This window comes from Misgurnus anguillicaudatus, chromosome 2 (genome assembly GCF_027580225.2).
Source record: "Misgurnus anguillicaudatus chromosome 2, ASM2758022v2, whole genome shotgun sequence".
NCBI classification, from domain to species: Eukaryota; Metazoa; Chordata; class Actinopteri; order Cypriniformes; family Cobitidae; genus Misgurnus; species Misgurnus anguillicaudatus.
Window position 1 is genome coordinate 45,658,460 of NC_073338.2, and position 27,235 is coordinate 45,685,694.

The 27,235-nt window shown below is 36.8% G+C and overlaps 1 protein-coding gene across 1 annotated transcript in view; it reads left to right on the plus strand.

Moving 5' to 3' along the window:
• The window catches only part of ephb1 (EPH receptor B1), a 326,298-nt gene that overhangs the window by 239,899 nt on the left and 59,164 nt on the right, over nucleotides 1-27,235 (plus strand). The window contains exon 6 of the mRNA XM_055203462.2: nucleotides 14,844-14,968. Within this exon, the coding sequence (XP_055059437.2) occupies nucleotides 14,844-14,968 (125 nt within the window). The remainder of the gene's footprint in view (nucleotides 1-14,843; nucleotides 14,969-27,235) is intronic.

The following is a 27,235-nucleotide window of genomic DNA, read 5'->3' on the forward strand; positions in this document are numbered from 1 at the left end:
TGGAAAACACAAGACTCACCGCTTTCTTCTGCTTTTCAAAGCGCTCGCCTGTGAACGTCAATTTTGTTTTTAAGGCGCATCTATATTTAACTCTTTCCCCGCCAGCATTTTTAAAAAAAGTTGCCAGCCAGCGCAAGCATTTTTCATGATTTTCACAAAAGTTTAATGCCTTCCAGAAAATGTTCTTCTTTAAATATATAAACAAACAATATATCAGATGAAAGAACAGACCCTCTGCTTTCAAACAAAAGCCTGTTTCATCATATCTTCATTAGTTCTCTTGTAATCACCTCTCACACATGGGTAGGTTTCTTCAAAAACACCCAATTTTGAGCAAAAAGCTGAGATAATTCCATTTTTGTGAAGGACTTTTGATAGAGATCAGATGCAGAGCGATCTTTAAAACATACACAGAGTTCTTTCTCTTTCACGTGATGCGCTACTTCTGGGTTGTATAAGTTGCGGTATTGCAGAAAGACGGAAAATCTCGTCATTGGCGGGGAAGCGTTTTCTCTTAATTGACGAGATATCTCGTCAATGGCGGCGAAAGAGTTAAGTGCGCTTGCCGCGCGTCTAGATTTAAAAAAAAAACTTGAGCACGACTTGATACGAATGGCCTCTAAAAGGAAAATGATCTACAAATCGTAGATCATAACTATGTAACAGTGAATTGTCATTATTGTCTATTGCAAAAGTTACAAAAATCAAATTAATGCAAATCTCATGCAGTTTATTGGACAAAAGTAAGTAAAACAAAATGTTGAAAGTCTATAATATATTTGTTCTTTTTTGACACAAGGTGAGCCTATTTTACATTATTTGGCATTACATAATAAATTAAGATAATTATTTTTATTTTTCCATCTGTTTCCCCAAATCCTGCTTGTGTATTGTATATCAGGGGTTTCCAAACATTTTCAACCCAACAGGTAATCTCAAGACCCACCATTAAAAAAATTGAAATATAGGGAAAAGGACAAACACATTTGTTCACTTTCAGTAGTTTTTGAATCAGTTTATTTTAGTAATATTAAAATATGGTAGGGCTCCACGATTATGGCAAGAATATTGTTTAGGCTACTGTATTTGCACTGAATTCAAAATGAATTTTTTTTTGAAAAATAAACAAAGAATTGCAAGACTGTAGGGAACAGTGCACTATTGCAGACTTATATACTACTGAGGATTTCATGATATTATTTTAATATAGTCAGCCTTGAACTAAAGTGGGCCGGTTTAAGGCATAAAACTCCAGGGCTGAAAATGAGTCCCACTCCGGCCCTGCAAAGAAGGTAAAAATAGAGCATTTAATTCTGGGGGCAAATCCTAGGGTTGCAAATGGACATGTAAAACATCTCTGGACAATTTTGGCACTTAATAAAGCCACATACCTTCTATGTAGACATCAGATAAAAATTTTAACAGATTATTTCAATGAATTCTTTGGCACCTTTAAATCTAATTTATAGTTTTAAAGCAGATGCAAATGTATGTTAAATGAATCATTTATTATTGCAGCCATAGTTAATTTATTATCATTGATGATTCACTCCTTATGTTATTCTGCACCTGTTTGTTTATTTGTTCTGTTGTAGTACCATAAATGTATTATATAAGCTGTAGATGTATATACGATTGTGTTTCTCTATATTTCTGAGCTCTGTGTTTTATGTGAGCTACAGTAGTACAATGCTGTTGCCATTTATGTGGAGACCTTCAGCTCAAGCAACACAATGAATGCTTAACTATTATAAAGTAACTTCAGTGAAATAACCTTTAAAAACTTCAGATTGTTGCTCTACGTCTCCTTCTTGATACATGACGAGAATACTATATCTTCACACATATTCCTGTAATGAATACAGACCACATGTCCAAGAAATCCCACTCACGGTCCAAATGAAACTCATTCTCTCGAATTAACGTCTGATTCAGTGACAGACTTGACCGGTTCCTGGAGTTACGTGTGGATAAACTGTTAAAAACCGTCCATGAGGCTTGTTCTGATGGCTGAGGGCCCATCTTGGATAATTCATTGTTGGATTTGCATTGCATGTGCACGCATGGATGACATATGGTGTAATGATCTACAGCAGGGGTCTCCAACCCTTTTCGTGAGCATGCTCTACCACAATGGATAAAACAGTCTGGAGGGTTACTTTTTTGATAAACTTTTTTGTTTTACTTGTTGATTTTGTTTTATTTGTTGATATATTTTAACATTGTTTAAAATGCTAACATACATAAAGGCAGCCAAGCTAATTTAAAATAATGTAATAAGTAAATATTAAAATTGAGGCTATTAATAGAATGTGCTTTGGCGGACAACTCACAGACTCTGTGCGGGCAACTTGGTGCCAGTGGGCACCATGTTGGAGACCACTGATGTACATTTAGCTCCAGAAGGCTAAAATCATATTGAAAATATGGCATGTTTTCCATTTTACCATTAGGCTCTGAAGCTATTTTAGGGATTTTCGCCTGGATTTGGCCTACCCAAATTTAAAAGCTTCCCATACCCACATGCTGAGGTGTACATACAAATATTTGTTATCAGTTTACAGGAAACCCTTTGAAATTACATACAACATTGTTGAAAGTGCTAATCATGGTTGTATGTGTTGTCAGTCCTCTAAAAAACACAAAAAATAAAAGGCGCTGTATTTAAAATTGTATAACTCTGGCCCTGAATGCTCCAGAAACCTGCCGACAGTTTTGTCAGCTTACAGAGGAAAAAATTAAATTTGTCTCTATGCAAAAGTTATTTTATTTCAACTGAAGGGAGGAATAATACAGTTTTGTATTCAGTTTTCACCTAAAAACATTTTTAGAGTTTGGTTCCAAAACGCAATAAATCCATTTTGACAAATTTCGGTAAAAACGTGTTTTCTATACCAAGAAAGTGACAAGATGAAAACCACTATTTTCTGTTACAAACTTTCACATAGCATCTTTAGGTTATAAAAACATAAAAAATTCAAATCCATAACTTGATTTTCAAAGATTTATTATAAAAACGAATAATTTTTTCCACAAAATGCAATAAATCCATGACAGTTTTTTATTTCAAAATGCTATAAATCTATTAAATCAATGTATAAATGTGCATTCATCTTTACCATTTTATATTTATTTAGTTGACTAGTGGTATACAATTATTAAAAAATAAACATTAATGGCATTAACCAAAACACTTACTTTGTTATATTAAGAACACAATGTTTTAGCATGAGAAGCTTGATGCTGTCTGGAGAGCAAGCAACCGAGTGCCTCTCAGGGAAATTATTAGATGTTGATGGCTTACGTTTCTTTCCCGTCACAGAAAACCATCACAGGTTTGGCAATGCTATTAAAGTATTATTTTGTTTTGTTTGTTGATCACGAAGTACAAAGTAGATGAGGAAAACTAGGACATTGCGTGACTGGTGCGCTGTAATATCAGAAATGGATTTATTGCGGTCTGTAAAAAAGGAGCATTGGCGTTTGTCGCATTTTGGGAAAAAAGGGAGAAAAGATGACAGAATATCACGGCGGGTATTGGATTTTGCGTAAAATTAATTATTTACTTTTAACTACTGACCTGATATAATACTGATTTTGGCAGTAACTCATTTTTTTCAAAAATGGCGTTTATCGCGTTTTGGAACCAAACTCTTCATTTGAAGTATCACCATAACCACATACAATGGAATAAATGCAATATTTTTATATCATTTTACAGCAAACCCCTTGAAGTTACACAAAACGCTGCTGTTTGTGACAAATATTATTGTTTATGTTGTTTTTACCGAATTATTGTAACGATGTAACAATGACCTTATTCCTAGGAATGAGAACTTCCATTTGATATAAGACTTGTCCATGTTTGTCGTATTTGAAAAATATGAAATATATGAATATTAAATAATATGCTAATTGGGGGGGGGTTAATAGTGTAATTCAAATATAAATGACTTTCTTACCGTTAAATATATGTCAAAGTGATGCATATCTGCAAAAAGTAGAGATCCTAAGATTTCAAAAAGTATTACATATGTGGTACTGGGTCCATGACAGACCATTAAATATTAAAGGAATATTTCATATTAAGTCATAATAAGTCATTTTGGACCCGGTACAGGGTCAGTAGAGTTTACCTGGAAACAAACAAATATTCAGGATTTTGAAACTATTAAAACAAAAACATTATGATGCAGTTTCTGTTTCATGTTTAGGTAATACATGAAATGTTGGCAAATTTGTAACATTGACTTTTTGTATATTTTATTGGCAACACAATAAGGTTGTGTTTGTCAAGGTGCAATGTGTAACTTTTAGAAGGATATCTTGAGAGAAATGCAATATAATCTACTTAACTGTATTATCAGTGGTGTATAAAGATCTTACATAATGAACTGTATTGTTTTTACCTAAGAATGAGACATATTTACCGCGAAATCACCATTTTGTGCCGTCATGTTTCTACGATGACAAGTTTTTTTTTTTGTGATGGCTCGTAGCTTTTCTATGCATTTCAAAACATAAATAATTGTATTGGCATTGACAAACATTAACACTGATTATTAAATAATAAAAAACTATATTGCTTATTGTTACTTTTTGTCACTCAGGCATTTACAAATGTTAGCAAATACAACCTTGTTATAAAATGTTTCACTTTTAACATAAAAAGGTCAGATTGTCTGACTATTAAAGCGCTCAAATAATTAATAATGTAGAAATGTTCATGTTCAATTAAACATTTTAGAAAAAATATTTACATATTATTTAAAGCAACACTATGTAGTTTCCATGTAAAAATGACTTACAGCTTCCCCATGTGGTTGAAAAGCGCAACAGTGCCTGGTATCAGACACTCTTCTGCAGGCAGGGGGAGAGGCGGGGCTGTGTTTCCTACCCTCCACCGCCACTTCCAGAGTGTGCTTGTAGCAGCTAGGAGGCTGCTCAGGTTGCAGCAACAGTACAATTTGTCCAGTTAAAAGTTGTTCTATCACTGAAATAATTTAGAGACATTATTTAAAGGTAAAAAACTACATAGTGTAGCTTTAAAATATTTTTAAAAAGACCAGAAATGTAAGGGTGTACTCACACCCTTGAATCGTGCCCAGCTGTGATTGTCCCTCCTCCTCGCCACAAAGCTCAACTTTGAATCTGATAACTAAGTACACAGGTCATCAAATAGATGAAGTTAACTCTATACTGTTTCTTTCAATGTACTGTTTAAATAAAGGAGTGTGTTACCCTACAGTTAGTATACACTAGATGCTCATTTATCTTGAACCTGAGGCAAATGTATTGGCTTTAGTTCTCCACGTCCTCTCTCCGAGTCTAATTTGGTTGTTTGGCTTAATTCTGTAAGACATAATGATTAAATTCAGTCAATTTCTCCAGTTTGTCGACCCTCGGGGAAGTCAGAGAAACGGTAAACGTCCGTTATGAGAAAAGTACAGAAAACTTCTCAGGCACTCACTGAAAGCACATTTAATAACGTTGGGGCTAGAAGAAATTGGGAGTTTATTCTGTTTTGAAGAACTTGCCATTTGGAGACTTAAAGTTCCTTTTCTCCCATCTGTACTGTATGTTTTGTTGTTATTTATTTCTAGATAATGTCCTTTTCTCTGTGTTAGAAAAACAGGGCTGTCAGCAGTTGTTTTGGGTGATGGCTTGTTCCCTCCACCATTACAAGCAATTCTGTTTCAGACGTGTTTTCTTCACTACTGCGTTGTTTAGAGGAGAAAGCAAAGGCTACCTGCAATGTTTCTGCTCTTTATTTTATTTATCTTTCACTTTCCACCCTTTTCTCACCTGTGCATCTTCATTTGCTGTGTGGGGGATTCTGGGAAGGGAGGATCGGCATACAGCAATATCACAAAATGTAATACTGCACTGACCATGCTTATATTACCATTTCAAACCATCTTATCAGACAGTATTACATTTACAAGTTGCATCCAGGGCTTGACATTAACACTCGCCAACCCACCAAATGCGGGTAAATTTCCGCTGTGGCAGGTAAGACAGTTCTACTAGCAACTTTGGCAGGTTTAATATAGTTTTTTATTGTAGTTTTCTTAAAAGTTATGCGAACTCCCATGAGCACTCCCAAATCACTTTTAACAGAAAGCTTATAAAATACAATTACAAAACCAAGTTTAATCATAAACAATTTATTTTGAAAAGCCTTGAAAAAACGTGCAATTCATTGCATTTACTGAATGAGAACTATGCTGCTTCACACTGACTGCACTTTTAATTCCAGTTATTTTTATTCCTGTTTTATACTTTTTATACACATTTTAAACAGTTTTTATTAAAATCACATTTATTTACTTTTAATTGTTATTTTAAATTCTCATGTATCTTTGTTTTTATTGTGATTTTATTGTGTGTCTCTTATTTTTTCACATATTTTTTCTCTTAGATTGTTTTCTCATTTCTATGTAAAGCACTTTAATTACCGCCATGTATGAAAATAAACTTGCATTGCATTGCCTTGCCAATACATACACCAAATTCCATTTTTGCGTGCATACAGTATGATACACCAGTCCTTTCATATAGTAATGTGCATAATTGTTTTGTCATTTTATGTATTGGTTTCTCTTTTTTTTGTTTCTTTAAGCCATTGTCACTTGGCTTGGGGTTAGATTTGGGATTTTTGTCATTTAATAAATAGGTTTCTTCATGTTTTGTCTATTTTTAAAACATGGTCATTTGGAGCTCTGGTAGAATTGGGGTTTGGGTTAGGATGTCATTTTATGTAGTTGTTCTTACCCCAAACCCAATTGACCATGGTACAAAATCAATACATACACAACACGAAAGATGTACCATATTAGTGAACAAGAAGGACTAGCGTATCATGTGCACGCAAAAAATTTATTTGGCGTATCTATTGCCTGAGTTCTCAAACTGGGTGCTATTTAGACGCATTTCATGAGAATGGGCTGCTGCAGCACATGGTCCATTGTTCTCCGCTCTTGCACAGATGTAATTGTTTGGCTCTGCACTAGGTTATTTGCATAAGCCAATCTGATTGGCTGACGTCTGAATTGGGCCTTAAAAGTTTAGAAATGTTAAACTTATGTCCCGAGCAACAGCAGTGACGTGACGCGGACACAATTCAACACATGACGTCAACCATTCAAAGGAAATGAGTAGCATTAACACTGACGCTCCATTATTTGGTTGTCCGAAGTGGTCTTAAAATTTTGTTTATGGTAAACGCCATAGGTGTGTCTTATACATTATATAACCCCCCCAAAAATAAAAGGAAAGTATTTTTACTGCACAAATTATACTAGAAATTACTATTTTTTAAGATATGGTACCGTACCATGTTTATACCATGCTTTTTTGAGAATGTACAACAGTAATACCTCATTTTAAGATATCTTTGAAGTAGCCATAAAATTAGTACTCATCCACTACAATTTTGTATTTATGAAAGTGCCATGGTGGGGTTACAAAATTCTAGGAATTTTGGAAAATTTCCATGAAAATTACACAGGAATGTATGTTACCCTATCTCACGGCAAGTCGTGTTATTGTCACGAAAAATTGTATTAATGTTTCCGAGTTATTGACACGATTTTCCACTGTTTTTCGTGTCTTTTTGTGCCACCCAGCACAAATTACTATAAATGTTTTTTTTGTGTCATTTTATGCATTGGTTTCTACATGTTTTTCACCCACTTTTAAAACTATTCTCGCCTGGAGTTAGGGTTTGGGTTAGGAAGTTGCATAAAGTGATTCTAACCCAAACCCCAAGCAACAATGGTAAAAAATAGGAAAAAACAATGAGAAAACTAAATATTAAATGAGGCGATGAGGAAAGTCGTGGCACAGACACGAAAAACCATTCTTCGAAATGCGTGCTTAGTGCACGAAAAACAGTGGAATATCGTGTAATTAACATGAAAACCTTCATCAAATTTTTCATAACTAGCCTATTACACGAACTTCTGTGAGATTGGGTTGATATATGGGAATTTTAGCATGTTTAGCATAATGTTTGTATATGATGCAGTTTGTAAAAATGTCTTAAATGTGCAAAATTTTCATCTTGGAATATTTCCAAAATTCCGGAGCTTTGCAACTTTAGTCCTGATAACACTAATTTACCATGGTACCAGCCAGCTGTGCATTTTTATGTAAGACTACTCTCTTATCCCTGGTCTCTCTCTCGCCTTCACTGTCTCGTTCAAGGCGCAAACCACAATCGGCCCGTTGAGACCAAATGCATAGACAGTGGCTACGAAACCAATTACCAGCAAACTGCACTCCCATGAGCCACTGCAGTGAACCCAGAGGAGGTACAGACCAGATACTCCAGCCGAAAGGGAAGACCAACATCCATTCCATCTATATATGAAAAAGACTATATAACATGGCCCGCCTTTACTTCACACGAGAGATCGATAAAGTTCCCGATGAAGCGCGGCTTAAGTGAATTTGAAAAGTTTCTCTGCGGTGTAATTGCTGCAAGGCATGCCGACTACAACAAAAACCGATGCTTTAAATTGGATTCGTATCTACTAACTGCTGTAGACCCAACGCTGTAAACATATTCACTTAAAGAAAGAGATAGATCTGCTGACATTTTGGTTTTGGTTAATATTAGACTTAATGTAATGTTTCAGAAATATGATATTGAATTGGCAGAGGGCAAGGGTCTGAAAGAGAGTGAATACAGAAAGTAATGAGTGTGCTTGGCAGAGAGACAGAGACGGCGATATTGAACAGGATTGTGGGGTTTTTAGTGACACAAGAGTTCAGGCGCTGGGTGAGATGTATTCAGCTGTCACTCAGATGGGTTTTATGGGTCTAGTAGTACACACTATCAGTGTCTGGATAACAGTCACACGCTATTAATCTCTTCTAGACTCTTTCTTTTTCTCTCGCTCTCTCAGTCTGTATATGTCCTGACCATGTGTGTTTCTAAGTGAGGCAACCAACTCAATGCGTCTGTCTGATATTGATTCTAAATCGCAAAGGCGATATTATGCACAGCTCTTTCATAAAGTCCTTATCAACCTAAAATCAGTGTAAATGTGAGTCGTTTATAACATGCATTTGAAAAAGCAACATCAAACATAATCATTATAAATATTCTTTATTATCATGAAAATACCAGAAAAGATTTGAAGAACAGCGATACAAATATGCTTATAGGCATTTCGTGGAGCTGTGTGTGTAAATGGTGGTACTTCTGCGGTGCATATTGAGTTTATGCGTGAGAGCGCCCTCTGGATTTTGGATGTATATATTTCACCATATTTCATTAAAGAGTAACTAAACCCTAAACCAACTTTTTTTAGTTAATGGTCTGTAAAGCCGAAAGTATACTAGGGACGTCCGCGTATGCGCGCCGTCCGCATGACGTCATTTTCGTCATCAGGAGGGTCCGCGGCCGGCCGCGCGGACCGTCCGCGTGCAGCCCAAAAGACAGTGCGCGTACAGTCCGCGTACGACAGCGCATGCGCGTGTAAATATTTAGACAGGACTCTCCACTATAAACAATTATACAAAGGAAATAGACAGCATTTGCACACACACTATTGTTTTTCTTCTTTAACTTTTACTTCTTCCAAGAACAGAAAGCTCTGGAGCATGTTTGTTTGATTTCTGTTCTTTGTTGTCTTGTTGTTTGTTCTAAACTGTGTTTGCAATGGTGGATCAGTTACTTGTCTTCACCTATCCTAATGTTTTAATGTACTGTAAATGTATCCAAATGAGTGCTGCCCTGACAGCCTGTTAGACTAATAATTTGAATAAGAAATCATTTGTATTGCGTATAGTGTCGAACGCGGCCGTCCGCGTGTAGCCGCGGGGACTATACTCGGAAAGCTGCGCGGACGCGTGCGCGCGCGAGCCGGACGCGGAAAAAAAGTATACCCGGGCCTTAAGAATGGGGCTTTATTAGTGCTGTTCATTGATTTTAGTACGTTTTTTGACATTTGAATATAAAGTGTTTCAATACTACAATATATGGTGTAAAAACGTCTGAGTGCTGCCCTCTTCAGGTTGAATGGTTACTGCAGTTGAATTTTTCTATTGGATGTATAGGGTCCAAAAAATACCTTGTGACGTAAGCAGGTTCAAGCTCACCACACACTTGGTACGAGCTTAGGTCGTCCCCTCTATCTCCGTTGGGATCTGCCCACTTTTCTTGCATTTTTAAAATATTGCCAGTGGGTGGAGTCAGGCTCTGACCAGGGGTTTATTTACGCTTTAAGAAGCCTAGTAAGCAGAAGCGCGCAATTTATCATCCCTGCCCTACCCTACTTGCGCATAAAAAAGGGCGCGCTGGATGCATAATTGGACTAACCTGCTTACAGGTGTATAGTGTTTCGTCTGAGCGCTTTGATGGTGATTATACTCGAAAATTATTAAAGAAAGTGCCTTTACACTTTTCTTACGGTACATTCACATGGGACAGAAGCCTTAACGCTTTACGGAAGGCTTGTCCGAAGCGTGGCCAACAGCCAATCACAGTGGCCGCTACACATGCTCTGGTCTTCCATAAACGTAATTGGCTGGCTCTGCCTAGGTTATTTGCATAAGGCGATCTGATTGGCTGAAGCACGTGTTTCCCCTTGAAAAGTTGAGAAATGTTCACCTTCTGCCGCAAGCAACGGCAGTGACGTGGCGCCCACGGATGCACAATTCAGTTCGGCAATGCGTGACATCACCCATTTAAAGTGAATAGGAAGTGTTAACGCTTACGCCCTTTGTGAATGTACCGTTAAAGCAACACTAAAGAGTTTTTGCTCTTTGCTCCCCCTACAGGTTGGAAGCGGAATTGTCCATTACCACTGTCTGGGTTCAGACATGTGGCACAAACTATAAGGCTGTTATCTATATAAAGCTGCAATCCCTAACTTTTGCCTCTCTATCGCCATCTCTGTTTAAAACACAAAATTGCAAGTCACTTGAACTGTCATTTCCACGAAAATCAGACCGAACAGCTTAACTTTATCATGAATTAGTGTGAGGAGACTGTATTTTTATGCATTTGCTCAATGTTTTTTTTAACCAGAATAAAATGTCATGTCAAGTGTTGCTGCTGTTTTGGGTTTGATGTGCGTTTGTTGAATGCTTTAGAAAAGGTTGTCTCAGTCTGGGCAGCTGAACCCTGACGTATCCCACAATCGCTCTGTGTAAGAGCAGATACCTTCTCCTGTACAAGTGATGCCAGTTCAATAACCTACTTTTTGTAATTCACCTGTGGTGCCTTTGTTTCCGTCTCTTTTGTATGTTTGTCAGAAAGCATGACTATGATTAATGTTGAGGCGGTCGTCCTGTTGAGGGCCAGAGGCAGAAAGACGTGAGGAAGAGTATTAGTGAGGAAGAGAAGGACATGATGATAGTGGGAGATGAGAGAAAGAGAGGAGTGCAGCCACAAATCTTTGTCAGGATAGAGGATTTCTGCCAGCTGGAGGGAGGAAAATGCTGGAAAACCTTTTCAGACATACGATTCACACAAACACACATTCAGCCTGTGTGCATAATAAATATTCAAACTGTGAGCAGTGAATAACTGAATGCATAAACACAGATCATCGTGCATTGAAAATGGGATGATTTTATGGCAAATTGTTTATTATCCATATGTAATCATAATAATAAATGATCAATTATTATCAGATACTCTGTATCTTATATTATTATATATACTGTAGTAACGCAATGGCTGTCCTTTATGTAGTAAAACATATTGAGCATACTGAACTAAATATGAGTTATGTATGTAGATTTAGTTTTTCGTCTGCTCTTTATGCGTTCCAAGGCTTAAAGGTTTAGCTGAAGTCTGTCAGTAGGTGGGTTACATACCAACACTAAAAGCATCAGGTGTGTGTGTGTGTGTACATTATGTGTGTGTGCGTTTGGTGGGTTTATAAGGACAGGGATTGGAGCTTCTGCTGTGCTTTAGATAAGAAAATTAAAAATTGATCACAAAGTTCTCTCTCACTTTCTCTCTCACTCGCGCTCTCGCACTCGGTGAGGGTGGTAATCTCAGTTTTGCTACACAATGTGTGGAATAGTAAATAACGTGTGTGTGTGTGTGTGTGTGAGAGAGAGAGAGAGAGAGAGAGAGAGAGAGAGAGAGAGAGAGAGAGAGAGAGAGAGAGAGAGAGAGAGATGGTTTGTGGTGTATAGAAGGTGGATCCTCTCCCAACATGGAGATACAGAAACTGCAGAAAAGCAATTTCAACTCTCAGCTCTCCACAGCTGTGTGTGTATTCGTGTGTGTGTTGTGTGTGTGCACTACCAGTAATTGCTAATGTGGAGCAAAGATGGGCAACAGAGCATGACTGAGCGAGTGAGCGAGCGAGTGAAAGAGAGAGAGAGACTCAAAGGCAGTGGTTCAAAGCAGGTGGCACTTTGCTGGAGTCACCATTCTAAAAGCATCAAATAGACATTTGGACGATGGACAGACTGGGCGAGTTATTATTGGAATATCCTCAATATGTGTTAAAGAGGCCATGTGTATGCTGTTTCACTGATGATGAAGTTTCGAGGTCTGAAATGTATAGTTTGTTTTCTCAAAAGATCAAAGAAAATGAATTGGTCTTGATATTGAATGTTTGTGTAAGTGTCAGGGCCGGATTATCCATAGACGGGATTGGGCGAGTGCCCTGGGCCACCAGGAAATGGGGGCACCAAGAGCTCCAGCTCCAAAATGTTGTTGTTTTTTTACAAGTACTCGCGCATGTGCGGCACCCGTGACAAAACTACGGAATGCGCGATCGGGTTTTAAATGCTCATTTGCATGATGCGTATATCATTTTATGTTACCATGCTCTGTTATTGCGCTCAGTTGATTGTACCGATGGGTCTACGCTGCCCGAGTAAAGTCAACACATCTCACTCAGAACCGCTAGAAGACGCGCTGGCCGGATATAAAATTAAACATTGCAGAGATGAGAGACAAAAAGAGCGGGAGAACTTTTAGCCTAAATTAACACCAACAACATTATAGATGAGAATAAAGGTTTCAGACATCAGTGCCCAGTCCCAGTTAAAGAAAACCGGATAAAAAATGAGAAAAGTATGCAGATTGCCCTGCCACCCATCTCATTACAGTATGCTATCTGATTATAACTTATTGTATATGTGTGTATTTTATGCCTAGAATTAGTCAAGGGGGTTGTATGATTTTTTGGTTCATAACTTCCTATTCGAAGAGTTTCATCAATTGTGCATAATGACATGTGCTGCAACTGCATAGAGTTAAGTCTATTAAGTATTTTTCAGTAATGTAGTTATTTTGGAAAAATATGAATAATTGCATTGCCGGCTGATTTAAGGTGTGCCCTAAATTTTCATATGTATATATAATAATGTATATTTTTTTTGGGAGGGGGGCACTTGAAATTTGGTCACCCTGGGGCACTTCACTGTGTTAATCCGGGCCTTGTAAGTGTGTGAAATAATTTACATTTATGCGTTTGGCAGATGCTTTAACCAATAATCTCTATAGGTCGATAAATGCAATTTTTTCACACTATCGGCTAGTTAAAGGGGACATATTATGAAAATCTGACTTTTTTCTATGTTTAAGCGCTATAATTGGGTCGCCATGGCTTCTATCAACCTAGAAAATGTGAAAAAGATCAACCCAGTAACTTGGTTTTGATAAACCATTCTCTGCAAGCATGTGAAAAAATAGCTCATTGAAATTTGCCTCCTTTTGTGATGTCAGAAGGGGATCTTATTATAATAATACTGCCCCTTAATCTGCACAATCCAACCACGGCACTGCCATTTAGTGCAGAGAGAAAGAGGGAGAGAAAAATAATTGACAGCACAATTGAGTTTTAATTTCAACATTATGGTGATCAGTGTTTGCGTTTCATCAGCTCATTTGCATTTTAAAGGACACACCCAAAAGCGGCACATTTTTGCTCAGGCCTACAAAGTGGCATTTCTAACATGCTATAGTAAATTATCAATATGGTTTCTTGTGCTAAATCTTTACATATGTACTCTGGGGACACCAAAGATTTATTGCTTGTGAAATGTCCACTTTAAAAAACAGCTGATAGTCATGGACAATACATCCAGTCAAACAAACGAGCACAGGAAAATGCTATGAATTTGAGCTCTTTGTATAGAAAATGTAAAGAAACATCACTATGTATCACAATATTACTGGTCATTATATAGATGAATAACATTCAGAATTTAGTTAATGCATATAACCACCAAACTATCCGTATTGACAACTCTATCGGCGGATATAAGTCTGACTAATCGGCTATCGCTATCGGCGGAAATGTTATACCGGTATCTATAGTTTCTAGCTATACATTTTATCAGTACTGTATGTGTGCTCCCTGGAAATCGAACCCATGACTTTTGCACTGTTAATGCAATGCCCTACAATTTGAGCTGGTTAAAGCCATAGGAAAAGTTTGCATATTGTTTGCGTGTGTGTGCACATTACCTTCTTTTCATCAGTAATAAAAAATGGTTTGGTTGTGTGTTACAGAGAGAGAGAGTTAAGTTGGTCTGTGGGTTAATTTAGAGCTTGTGCATGTTCAGTCAGGTGTATCTTCCTTAAAGACGAAGAGGTGAGAAACACTTTGTAGCCAATCAGAGAGCTTAAACTGAGAAATGGACTTCCATTGCAAAGGGCACATTGTCACGAAGCTATTAAACAGCTCCATTCTCTCTTTCATCCGAGTCTTTCATCATACTGTATGCTGAGCATGTGTGTGTATGTGTAGAAGGTTTCTGAGAGAGGCAGATCAATTCAGCAGCTAAGTACACGCAGCAGGAAAGATGGCTCTTTGAAATGATTTTTCACTTGGTTTTCTCTGCTATCTATTTTTCAGCTCCCTCCATTGTTCCCATAATGCATCAGGTCAGCTCGACAATGAAAAGCATCACGTTGTCATGGCCGCAGCCCGAACAGCCCAACGGGATCATTCTTGATTATGAGCTGCGCTACTATGAGAAGGTAAGACGTTTGCGTGTACATTCTGCTGCTTTTTGATTCATTTTCCTTTTTGCTCGCTTCTTCCTGGAGATTTGTGGTTGTTCTTTTGTTCGTTCTTCATTTGCTCTTTTTATTACGTTTACTAGAGAAGTACAAAATGCGGGACGGGAAGTAGGTCAAAACTGATGAACCACTGATTCGAAAGGCAGAATCGAATCATTTCCGAAAGATGGTTTAAATTGAAACCAAAGAGGACATTTTTCATCTTTTGATGATCCGGAAATACATTTTTTTATAAATATTGCCTCCACGCATTCACATCCGAAGGAGGGTGGTCTAGTGGTGGGAGCTTGAGCACCTGCCCCTTTGCCTCTTGATGCCCAAAGTGCCAATAACAATTGTTTATTAGTACTTGTGATAATGTTGTCCGTGTTTCTCGCAGTTGTCTGTCTACAGTACCTCAAATATATTACGACAAGGAGAATAATTTTACAATCTCCAGCTCTAACCCTAAAATCTAATTGGTTGATATGATTGATGTTCCAGGACCAACTACAGTAGGAAGTTGTTTCATAAACACGTCCTACCTGTGAAATCACAGTGAGGAAAATTAATTTGTAAGTCTCAGCCGACCAAAACTAAGAACTGATTCAGAACGAAGACTTTGATTCAAAATCAGTTCAACTGAATCATTTTTAAAGAACTGACTCATTGGAAGATATGTTGATTCAGTGTTCAAATTATGAAAGGGAGAACCTTTCGATCTCTCTGATAAAGCCAAACGCGGAAGTGACTTAAACTGCAACTCATTGACTGGCCACTTCAGGCTGCCTCTAAAAGGGAGTCAATCCCCATTGACCCCATGTTAAAATGCCCAACTTTACAGCAGGAAATAATGTTTACAACCTGGTTCAAAAAGTGACTCTGGTCTATATAGCTATATTTGCCCTTCATGACAACTGTGAGGGGGGTGATTTTTTTTGTTACTCATCCTTTTAAATTATATTAAGCCTTAAATATCTGCATAATTAAGGGCGTGGCCACTTGAGTGACAGGTGCCACTGCTGTCAATACCATCACGTTAGGAAAGGCGTGGTTTTAACAACCAGACACCTCAGCTTCACCCACATCCCGCCTTTTTACCCATTTTCGGCAAGTGATGCGCGGCAACGCAATTGCAGGCTCCGCCCACTATTGCCTTCAAAAAAGCTCCTCATAAACCTATGGGTGACGTCACGGACAGTTTTTTCAACAGTTTATATTTTTGTGCTTTATAGGGGGGCCCTCAATGCTTATCAGTCCCTCCAGAAAAACGTGATTATGCGATTGCATTTTTCAAAGCATAAAAAGTACGCATATTCGCCGCATAAATTGCAGATTTCTGCTCGCAAAATATTTTCGTATCAAAAGTCTATATATATATATATATATATATATATATATATATATATATATATATATATATATATATATATATATATATATATATATATATATATATATATATATATATATATATATATATATATTAGCAGAAAGTTGAAAAATGTTGCATTTACTACACACATGCGCAGCCATGTCCCCTGTTATAGGAATGTTAGGAAGTGACGTAATTAAGCGACGTGAACATCAATGAAAAGCTGCTGAAAGTTTCCAAAGTTTTTGCAAGTTCCCGCAATTTTGGCAAGTTCCCGCAATTTCATTGCATAATGATGTCCTGCATATTCCATCACATTTTTTTAAGAAAACGTGCCGCAAGAAGAAGTATTTTTGCCCGCAACAATCACAAAAAAGACTCTTTCTGGTAGGACTGGCTTATAGGAGGTCCGGGACCACCCCAGCCCCCCTCAATTTAAACACTGGGTTGATTCTACCATAGATTCAGTGTAAAGCTGTAAAGCACTATACTTTTGAAATAAATGTACTCAAAAATGGTTTTACACATTAATTCTTGTGTTTGATATGCAAAACAAAAGATAAATTAAATGCTTAACTTGCCGAGGAATGCCATATATATATACAGCCTTCAACTCTCTCTTAACCTCATGTCAAGGAATATTTTGGATATAGGATAGAATAAAGACTCCAAATGTGTCGTAGTGATAAAGAGATCTACAGTGGGTTGCTAGGAGACGGCATTGACGGGCGGGTGGCCGGGTTCTGTTATTTCGCTGGTCGGTCCCTGCCGAGAGACACCGAAACACAGACCCTTTCACACCAATTACACCTAATGATTCCAGAAGCTTCTCTATACACACTGACGTCCTCACCCCTTTCACAGGCATTACCACTCAGAACCACAGGACATGATGGACATAAATAATGACGCACATAGACACACTCGCAAACAGTTATGTGCATATTACCTGTCTGATGTTTCTTTGAAATGTTATCGTCATATGCCGTCCAGCTGGGAACGTGTTCAGCCCGGGACTAATAAAAAACTCACCTTCTATACATTTACAGACTGATTGGTATATTCAAGGCTTTCTCGACCTGTATTCAATACATCACTGTCATACATAAACATTTTGAGTGACTGTTTTTATGAAATATGCATGCTACAGGAATGCAGCATTTAGTGCAGGGCATTATTAATGTCCATAAGGATAAATGATTGAAAGATCGAGTCTAATAGTGAAGTATTTCCCGGATCAGGAGGACAAATCTTTGACTATTGCCGTTTCTGAAATGATGTTTGGCAAGACAAATGAGCTGCGGTATGAAAATGAGTTTAATCAAAAGCTCTGGTATAATAATATCCATATCCGGGGTAATACACCCGCTCTCAACAATAGTTTGCTGAAATGCAAATAGAACAAGTGCCACGTTTATTTTCCTATAAATATGCATGTCTTGTAATCAGATGTTGATTTGTAAAACCAGTTTCGACTTGGAGAGGAAAGGTACTTGAGAATCAGATTCAACGCTGAAAATATAACCATATCTTTCTTTAGCTACTGTATGAAAACATGAGTGATGTTGAAAGGATATTTTTTGCTTGTTTATGGTGCTTCAAGCTCATCTGCTTTTTAACAGCTTATTATCAGCCTCTTGTTCATGTTTTATTCCTGTATTGATTTATTAACAGGTTTTGAAAACCTTGTTTATATGTTTCTGAGGGGCTGTAAAGTGCTTTTTTCAGCGTTGAGAATGTGACATTTGCAGTCAAAACTTGAAATATAAATTCTCAGATAATGCATTTATTATCTGTTTATATTTTCCTAAACCCCTGATGATAGAGTCCAGACATTAGAAAATATCAGTCTATATTCAGGTTTATTGTTTAAGTTGGGGAAAACATGCATGCGCCATGGATGTGTCAAAAAAGGACACTTTTTTGTGAGTAGCAATAATACCCAACAAATGGAGAAGGGTCGAATCTTGGAAGCAGGGCTTTGAACCAGATTTTTTTTCCCAATTTGTTCGTTCAGAACAGAAACCGTATTTTAACGTTTCAGTTTTTTGGTTCAACCCTAAAATTGACCTTCCTGAACCAGTTAGAACAAAAAATAAATTTCCCAAACCGGTTAATAACGTTCCATGTCAACTGTGGGATATACAAGTAAGTACGCTGATCATTAGGACATTAAACTTAAAATATTAGTCTACATACTGTATGCTAATTGAGGTTACTGTCTCTTTAAGATAAGCATGGACCTGGTTTCTGCCACTAATCTATACATACACTTAAGACATAAACAAATGTTTTATTAGAAAAATAATACTGTGGTATTTCGAGACCATTTTGTTTGAATGTGTCCTGTCAAGAACAGAAAGATTGTTTGCTTGCTTTTTGAAACGCGTCTCTCCGTGCACTTAAACACGCGCACACACACAGACCGAGGGCGAATTCCAAACGGCACTTTGGAAAAGAAGATGCAGCATAAACAGACGCTCCACATAAAGTGAAGATTAAATAGTTTTTCAGTGCTTTATTCGCCAAATGTATTTTAATGGACTAAAGTATGAGACACAGTAGTGCAACTCTCAAGTTTAAACACCAAGAGTTCTGATCTTTCAAGGGCATAGGGATAATCACGTTTGATTGGAATTGGCCCGGACACATTCAACCGCATGTGCATCTGTGCTTACAGAAAACTGCTCACTTTAGCGCCTTGTGGTTAAATTGTTTAAAGTGTTAACATTTGCAATCCTTTGAAACACGCGCAAATGTTCGACTTTCACCCTATTCAAATTTGCTTATTAATCCGCAAATCGCATGCAAGCCGAACCGTGTATCGTGATCTGTATGGATCACGGATACACTGAGATTCGTCATACCATTAATTAGTATTAAAAAACAAACATCTTTAGATACTTGGTAGATATAGATACCTCTTATGATTTAGCATTAGAGACTTGGGCTTGAGTAGGCTACTTGCTGGTGGCAAGCTTCTCATTTCTCCGATGAGTCAACGTCATATTGCACAGAAATCTTGTCAAAGAATGAAAAAAAAATAACGTTATTAACCGGTTACCATTATTTTAATTAAACGATTCTGTTCCGGAACATATATTTTTTGAAAGTTTCTGGTTTCGTTTTTGTTCCTTGCAAAAGATCAAAAGTTCCGTGAACTGGTTCAAGGCCTTGCTTGGAAGGGTTAACTTTTTACTAACAGCTTTCACCAGTGCAAACCATCATTTTGGCATTAAATAACGGAATTTAGTCGGAATTTACTAAAGATGCACAGTGGATCATTAGCACTGAAAAGTTATGGTCTAGTCATTTTTGTGACTGACTTTTTTTGCATATGCTTTTTTAGGAGTTTCCCTTTCAGATACAAAATTTATAGGATATTATTTAACTGATTCACGCAACGTGATTTTCTAATGTGTGTGCATGAGATATTACTGGTATTTGCACCAGTATCATAATCTGATACTATTTTTTTTTTAAAACTTGTCTTAAATCATTTTACGCTTGAAATGGCTGCAATTGTTGCTAATAGAAGAGGCATCACAGATATTAGAAAAGCGCATGGTACAAGACAGAGGAATTTTTTGGCCAAGCCATATTATTTTTATTTTTTATTTTTGCTAGAGGAAATAGGAAAGAGGATTCACTATGAGAAGTCATCACACAATATCAGTCATCTCAAAACTTTTTGTTAACCTTTCACACATTTTTTTGTCCTCCAGTTCTTTTGAGTGTACTATGGCTTCGTTAGCTGGGATTTCACATCCTGAATTTTCAGCTGTGATATCCGTGGTGCTGAACTCAAGCACATCAGGTGTTAGCAGATCACCTGCACCTGCAGGAGCATCAGCTATACTTATTTGCAACCCTGAACTAATTTGCGCTGCTTTTAGTAGATTGCGTTGTTCATTATGGAAATGAACTGCTGCGCCTGTCTTTTTTAATTTGCACCTTTTTTAGTAAATAACCCGCAGATATTAGGGGAGAACCAGGGTGAAAGTAACGCGGGATGAAAGTAACAAAGCGTTTTTCTCTGAGCCCTGATTAAATTTGAATTCCAAACTATGACAGCATCTTTAGCACGCAAACCCTTGACAGAGCTGACAAATATCGCGTTATTTCCTCATCGTTTTGCACGTTTAGGCCCGAAAAGCAGTTTTTGACCAATATAAGTAAATTCCTAAAGCGGCTGTTTTTTTATTATAATGCGTTGTGTTTCTGGTTTCATGTGTTACAGTACTGATCAATCTACAGGTTATTTAGTGCTCTAACACATCCTGAAGTTTGACTTTTCAGAGTTTTTCAAAATAAAAGTAAAGCAGGTTTAAATGTCAGGAGTTTCTGTCGAAATGAAAGTAACATCTTATGTTTGTCCAGCTGCTAATACCGCATTATGTTGAAAATTTATATTATTCTTATAGTGTTCAAACTGTTAAAAAAGGTTTTATTTTCAACAATTCAAGTTTGTAATGTCAGGTTATCTTTGAAACATTTGATAAAACTGGAATTTAAAATGAAGATAATTGACAAAATATGTTTGCAGTTACATATTAACGATATTTACTAAAAACAAGAGTAACACAAAAATCAATCTTGTTTTGTTGTGTTACTTTTGACCCACCTGTGTGTTATATACTGCTTTCCCGTACCACTTTCATCTACGCTTTTTTGGAATTGCACTTTCATACCAATTTGCTCATTTTATTAACTCTTTCACCGCCAGCGTTTTTTTAAAAAAAAAGTTGCCAGCCAGCTCCAGCATTTTTCATGATTTTCACAAAAGTATCCAGAAAATGTTCTTCTTCAAATATATAAACATACAATATACCAAATGAAAGAACAGACCCTCTGTTTCAAAAAAAAAAAAAAAAAAAAACGTTTCATCCTACCTTCAGTAGTAGACAGACTTTTCATAGAGATCCCATTCAGAGCGATCTTTAAAACAGACACGGACATGCAGCAGCTTGCCATAGGGCAATACTTCCGGTTTTAAAAAGTTGCAGAAGTGGATAATAGCGGTATTGTGGAAAGACAGAAATACTCGTCATTGGCGGGGAAGCGTTTCTCTTGATTGACGAGATATCTCGTCAATGGCGGGGAAAGAGTTAAATCTGGTCCTTAGTATTTATTTTTTTATTTAATTTTTGAGTGTGCATTTATGAGGAAGAAACGATATTATGAAAAATAATAATAAAAAAATGCTTTAACAATTTTAACAGATATTTTGCATGGGTATATAAACCACTAAATATTGTCATCTGAGATATCAGTATAGTTAAAAACGTTGTGTCAAAATTGTACTGTACAACTAAGGTTGACAGTTTCTTAGAATTGGCCATTAACATGTGATATGTGTCAGATGGTTATATCCAAAGCCAAGTGCATTATAAGATGATAGTGTTTTGTGTTTGCAAATTTGAAAAGATTTGCTTCATGCTTGGATGGAAACCCAGCTTACTGTATGATACAGCCTGATCCCTGGTAAGGTGAAACGGTATCCTAACAAAAAAGGAAAAACCCAATAAACACTAAACACTACAAGGTATACATGTTTATCACTATGTGTGTTTACTGGGTCCGAATCCATGACTTTTTCACTGCTAACCCAATGATCCACCACTGAGCTATACAGGAGCTATACGCACTGCAGAGGAAAATATTCAGGTGAGGTTTGTTAAGCTTACAAAGTTGTTTCGGACAGACCGCGCCCACTCTGCACCAATCCAACGAAAACGTAAGTTGCATATCAAACTGGAGCTAAAGTTAAACGAAAGACAGCTCACTTTTACAAAAAATAAAATGCAAAGACAGTAACCATCTCAGAATCCGGTTCAGGAGATTCATACGTCTGAATATATTACTAGTTAACGCCAAGTCAGTTTTTAAGGATTGTGGCCAAATCCTGTGGATACAACAGCATGAATATATAAATATAGAGTTGCACATACACACTGCAGCAGGGAATTGTGGGGAAGATTGAAAGTCCCGATTAAGAGTCCAGACAGTCGGTTTGCATCACACGCGGTCGAATTTCACAGCTGCATGTCATTAACCACGTCGATACGACACCGAGATTCAAGTTTTGCATCCGCGGGGCCAACTTGAGTTAGTTTTGACTATACAAATTAAATTTGTGTGACATTATAAATGCACAAGGATTCTAAATTACAGGACTTGAGGACATTTGGCTGGTGTCTTGGTTTCTACAAGCAGATGTTTAGCACTTTGAAGTTTTAAACATCTGATTCGTTTCGTTGTCCAATGAAGCTGCACGCTTACTAATTGCTAAAGTATTATCCTATTTAGACGAACTTCAGCCCCCTTTTTTCATCCCAGACCCCTGAAATTGTGACTATGGGGGTTGTCTTCACATTAGCTGTGAACAGTGTCTACATTAAGAAATCTTTCACTCAGGTTGTTTCAGTGTGAGTCACTTTGCAAGTTTTCATAAGTATGCCCGCTCTGCACTGTAACCTCTTCTGCCCGCATTCACTCGTGTCCCTCGAGGCGCTGCGTAAAAGTTTGTCCGGTTTCCTTCACGAGAGCTGCAGGCCACAACATCGCTGTCAATTATCAGCAGTAGCTGTCAGTTTCGACCATGCACAAGGATAGGGGCTAACTTTACTGCTGCCATCAAAGATCTGCCTCACTGAATGAGATAACTGTCTGGACCCAGCGGTAGTTTTTCTGGGACAAGAGTTTATGAGTTTTCTAACCCCAATCATTGAGTCTAATAGAGACTCTGGCTCTCTGCCACTTCTTCTGCACTTATAGATGCAGTTGTGTTTTGGTACAGTGAAGTCTGTGAGGTCTGAAATTAAGCACAAAGCTCTCTGATACAATATATGACCACAAAACCAGTCATGCTGTCAAATGATTAATCGTGATTAATCGCAAACAAAATAAAAATTTGCTAACAATCCAACCGTCTCTATTGACTTTCTATTACGTGAGGCTGCCTCCTTGTCATTTATGGCTTATACCAAAAACAGAATAATGCCTAAAAGCTGCTGTTTGACTAACAAGCTTAAAAAAACAGAAATACTTTTTTATAAGCTGTTGACCCCAAAAAATGAGCGTTTACAGACACAGAAGTAGATCGTCAACTACATTTTCCTCCAGTGGGCGTAGTTTTAGTAACAGGAGTACTATGAAAAGTTGTCTGTATCCAAATTTGTGTCTTTAAACGCTCTTTTTTGGGGGTCAACAGCTTATAAAAACGTATGTCTGGGTTTTTTGGCTTGTTAGCTGTACATCCTGTCACAAAGCAGGTTTTGGACATTATTCTGCTTTTTGTTATAAGCCCAAAATGACAAGGAGGCAGCCTCTCGCAATACAAAGTCAATGGAGACAAATGGATGGATGGTTATGACGCGTTGCGCTCTGTCTCTATAATATACGACATGCAAACACTTGACCCTGATATACACATATACAGAGAATTACGTTTTAAAAATATCTGTTTTGACAAGAATTCACAAAGATTTGTTATGTCTTAAATAAATGTTTCATTAACTATTAAGGAAAAATATCTAATATGTAACATTATATTAGATCCTTGCATTACAGTAGGTTTTAAAACTGTCTGTCTCAAAGTCAAACAATAAAAGTAAAAAAGTTAAATGTATATTGATATTATATTTGACTTTGTGTCTGCCAAATCTATTAGTTTTACCAGTGATTTTAAGGTATAGATATGGTGATTTTGTTTTTGAACCTTAATTATTTAACTGAATTTTTAAAAATAATTTTGCTGATTCTTTCACTAATAATAAACATACATTTGCATAGATTATCCATATTTGTCAATGCCCATATTGATTGGAGTATTAAAAACTTGAAAATTATTAAATTAATGTAAATATAGAACAGATAAAAATGTGTTACTAATTTGCAATTAATCACGTGTTAACTCATGACAATCATGCAATTAATCTAGATTAAATATTTTAATCAATTGTCATCTCTATGTATGTATGTATGTATGTATGTATGTATGTAAATGTTTTTTTAAATAAATACATTATTGTTTTTTTATAATTACACAAAGAACACACACATACAGTATATTATACAAACACAAACTTTTATTTTGTATACGATTAATCCATATGGCTCAAAGGGGTTAATAAAGGTCTTTTGCGGGTACACTGAAAAAAATTATTAATTGAATTTAATAAATTTTTTTAAGGTAAGTGGTTGCAATCAATTTATTTAAGCTACATTTAAACAAAAAGATTAGTAACGTAAAATAAAATATAAAACTTTTGTTTAAATGTAGCTTAAATAAATTGAAAAAGTATATGTAACGACGCTGTCTTGGATTCACGAGAGTCACTGCGCAATGTAACCATGGCAACAAACATTCATTACGCTAAAACTATTTTGTTGAGTTCAAGATAGCGCCATTACCGAAAGCTAGTTATTATAGTTAATAAAGTTTTAAATATAGATATTTTTCTTACAAAAATAAGTACCTACAGAAGACTTTTTTTAACCCTTGGAGCCGTGTGGATTACCTCTGTGAAGGATGAATGCACGTTTTTGGGGTTTAAATGCAAAAATTGTTCATTGATCCGTTTTCTACAGTTATAAAGCTTGGAAGAGCAAGAACATTTACAAAAATAACTCAAAATGTGAAAGATGATGGACATATTTATCTCAGATTGCTTGAGGGTGAGTAAATTATGGGGTAATTTTGATATTTGGCTGGAGTATCGCTTTAAGAAAAGATCATGTTCCATGAAGATATTTTATAAATTCCTACCATAAACACATTAAAAATTCAATTATAATTAGTAATATGTGTTGCTAAGGACTATTTTAAATGGGATTTTATCAATGTCTAGATTTTTTTGCACTCCCAGATTCCATATTTTCAAATAGTTATAAATTGAAGTTTATGTATAAATCTAATTTTCAAAACATTGACCCTCATGACTGGTTTAGTGGTCCAGGGTCACATACTGTATGTGTAAGGAAGAAATAGTTTAGAAACTCATAGTTTTCACATTTCAGATTCAAACTAGGCTAAAATGTGACTTATAGCCTTGCACATGTTAGAATCACAAAATTTTATTATGCACTTTATATAAAATAAAAATGTTAAAATTAATTTTTATTCTTTATTTTAGAAAAACAATTACAGTATTAAGGCAGCAATGAGTAAATGTTGAATTGAGCCAATGTGTTAAAGTAAGCAATTTGATTAATTTATAATATAAAGATTATTTAAAAATGTCTAATATCTCTCTTGCTGTTACGCTTATCATTTTTAAAATGAGTTACCCGGCCTGTACTTATACAGGTGACAGGTGTTTGTTTTGTGCAGAAGCTAAACTAACTCAGTGGTAAAGCAATGCATTAGCAGCACAAAAGGTCATGGGTTCGAACCCTGGGAACAGGCATAATGATAAAAATGTTCACCTTGTAATGCACTGTATGTCGCTTTGGATAAAAGCATCTGCCAAATGCATAAATATAATGTAAAATGTGATGTCATGCACTTCTTTTTATCAACACAATTAAGTCCTTTTGGCCATATATAATAAGTTGAAATGGATGAAGAAAGAAAAAACTTTCTGATATGTCAGATGTGACAGGTAGCCTTTAAGCTTCGAGTGTAACCATCCCTTCTTTCTCCAATCTGTGTTTCTCTGAGCTTCATGACACACAAGATGAAAGGTCAGAGTCTCCATTAACTGCAATAAGGATCTGCACCTACGTGTGCATGTGTTTGTGTATGTGCTCTGAGGTACACACACGTGCAACTGTTGTGCTTGCGTGCGTGTCATTTTAGCCCAGAGGTAAGATGCGAGTCATCTCATATCCCCGTCTTTAAAAATACATTATGCTTCATTCAGAATGTCTCTAAGTTAACATGCCAACATTAGTCTTCATAAACAATACTACAATATTACATTTCTCTAATAGAACGCTCTATAATAACAAACCCACGCATGGCAAAATCATAATCCATAAAAGCCCACGTACGCTGTTTGATCTCTGCCTACAGCTCTGCCTTTCTCACGAGTCGCCTGCTAGTTTATCCTTATTTCCTCTGTTTTGTCTTCGGTGCTTCCTCGAGCAAGCAACATAACATGGTAAAACTCAATCGCTGTCGTCAGTTTGCGTGCTTGCAGTGTGGACTTACTTCTTTATTATAACGGAATCTATCACAGGTCTGTCCAGGCGATTTTGTTTTGTTGTGTTAAGGAATATTTTTGTTAAAGGGCACCTATTATGCAAAATATTACAAGGTGTGGACATAAATGTGTGTTGGCAGTGTGTGAACACAATAACCCTAAAATGAAAAAAATCATTTTTCAGTCCTCATTAAAGGCAGTGTCCATGATCTTTGAAAGCCAACGTTAACATTTGAAATCACCTAAACAAACACGCCCCTACCCCAATAGAATCTGGACCTTCTTTTGATAGACCCGCCCCACACATACGCAATCCAGGCAACGATGTCGTTCAGTAGACACGCCCCTTCCTGCTGATTGGCTACAAGTGCATTTTGGTAGTTGGCCCGACTTTCTTTTCCAAATCGTTTTTCAGAAATTGTGCACTCCGCCCTTAAACCAAAGCAGTCTCATTAGACATTGTTATTTGTGACATCACACTGATAAAGCCCCGCCCACGGCCACTGACTGATAGTTCTGGATTACTTTCAGCCCTCAGTAGTGACTCCAACTGTGTTTACTTTTCACGTTTTGCTCCCACTTAACAACTTCACAGGCACATTTCGGGCACACCCACTGTTAACTCTTTCCTCGCCATTTGAAGAGTTTCCTTGTCAATTAAGAGAAAACGCTTCCCTGTCAATAACAAGTTTTTCTGGCAGTTCGTAATACGCTATTATCCAC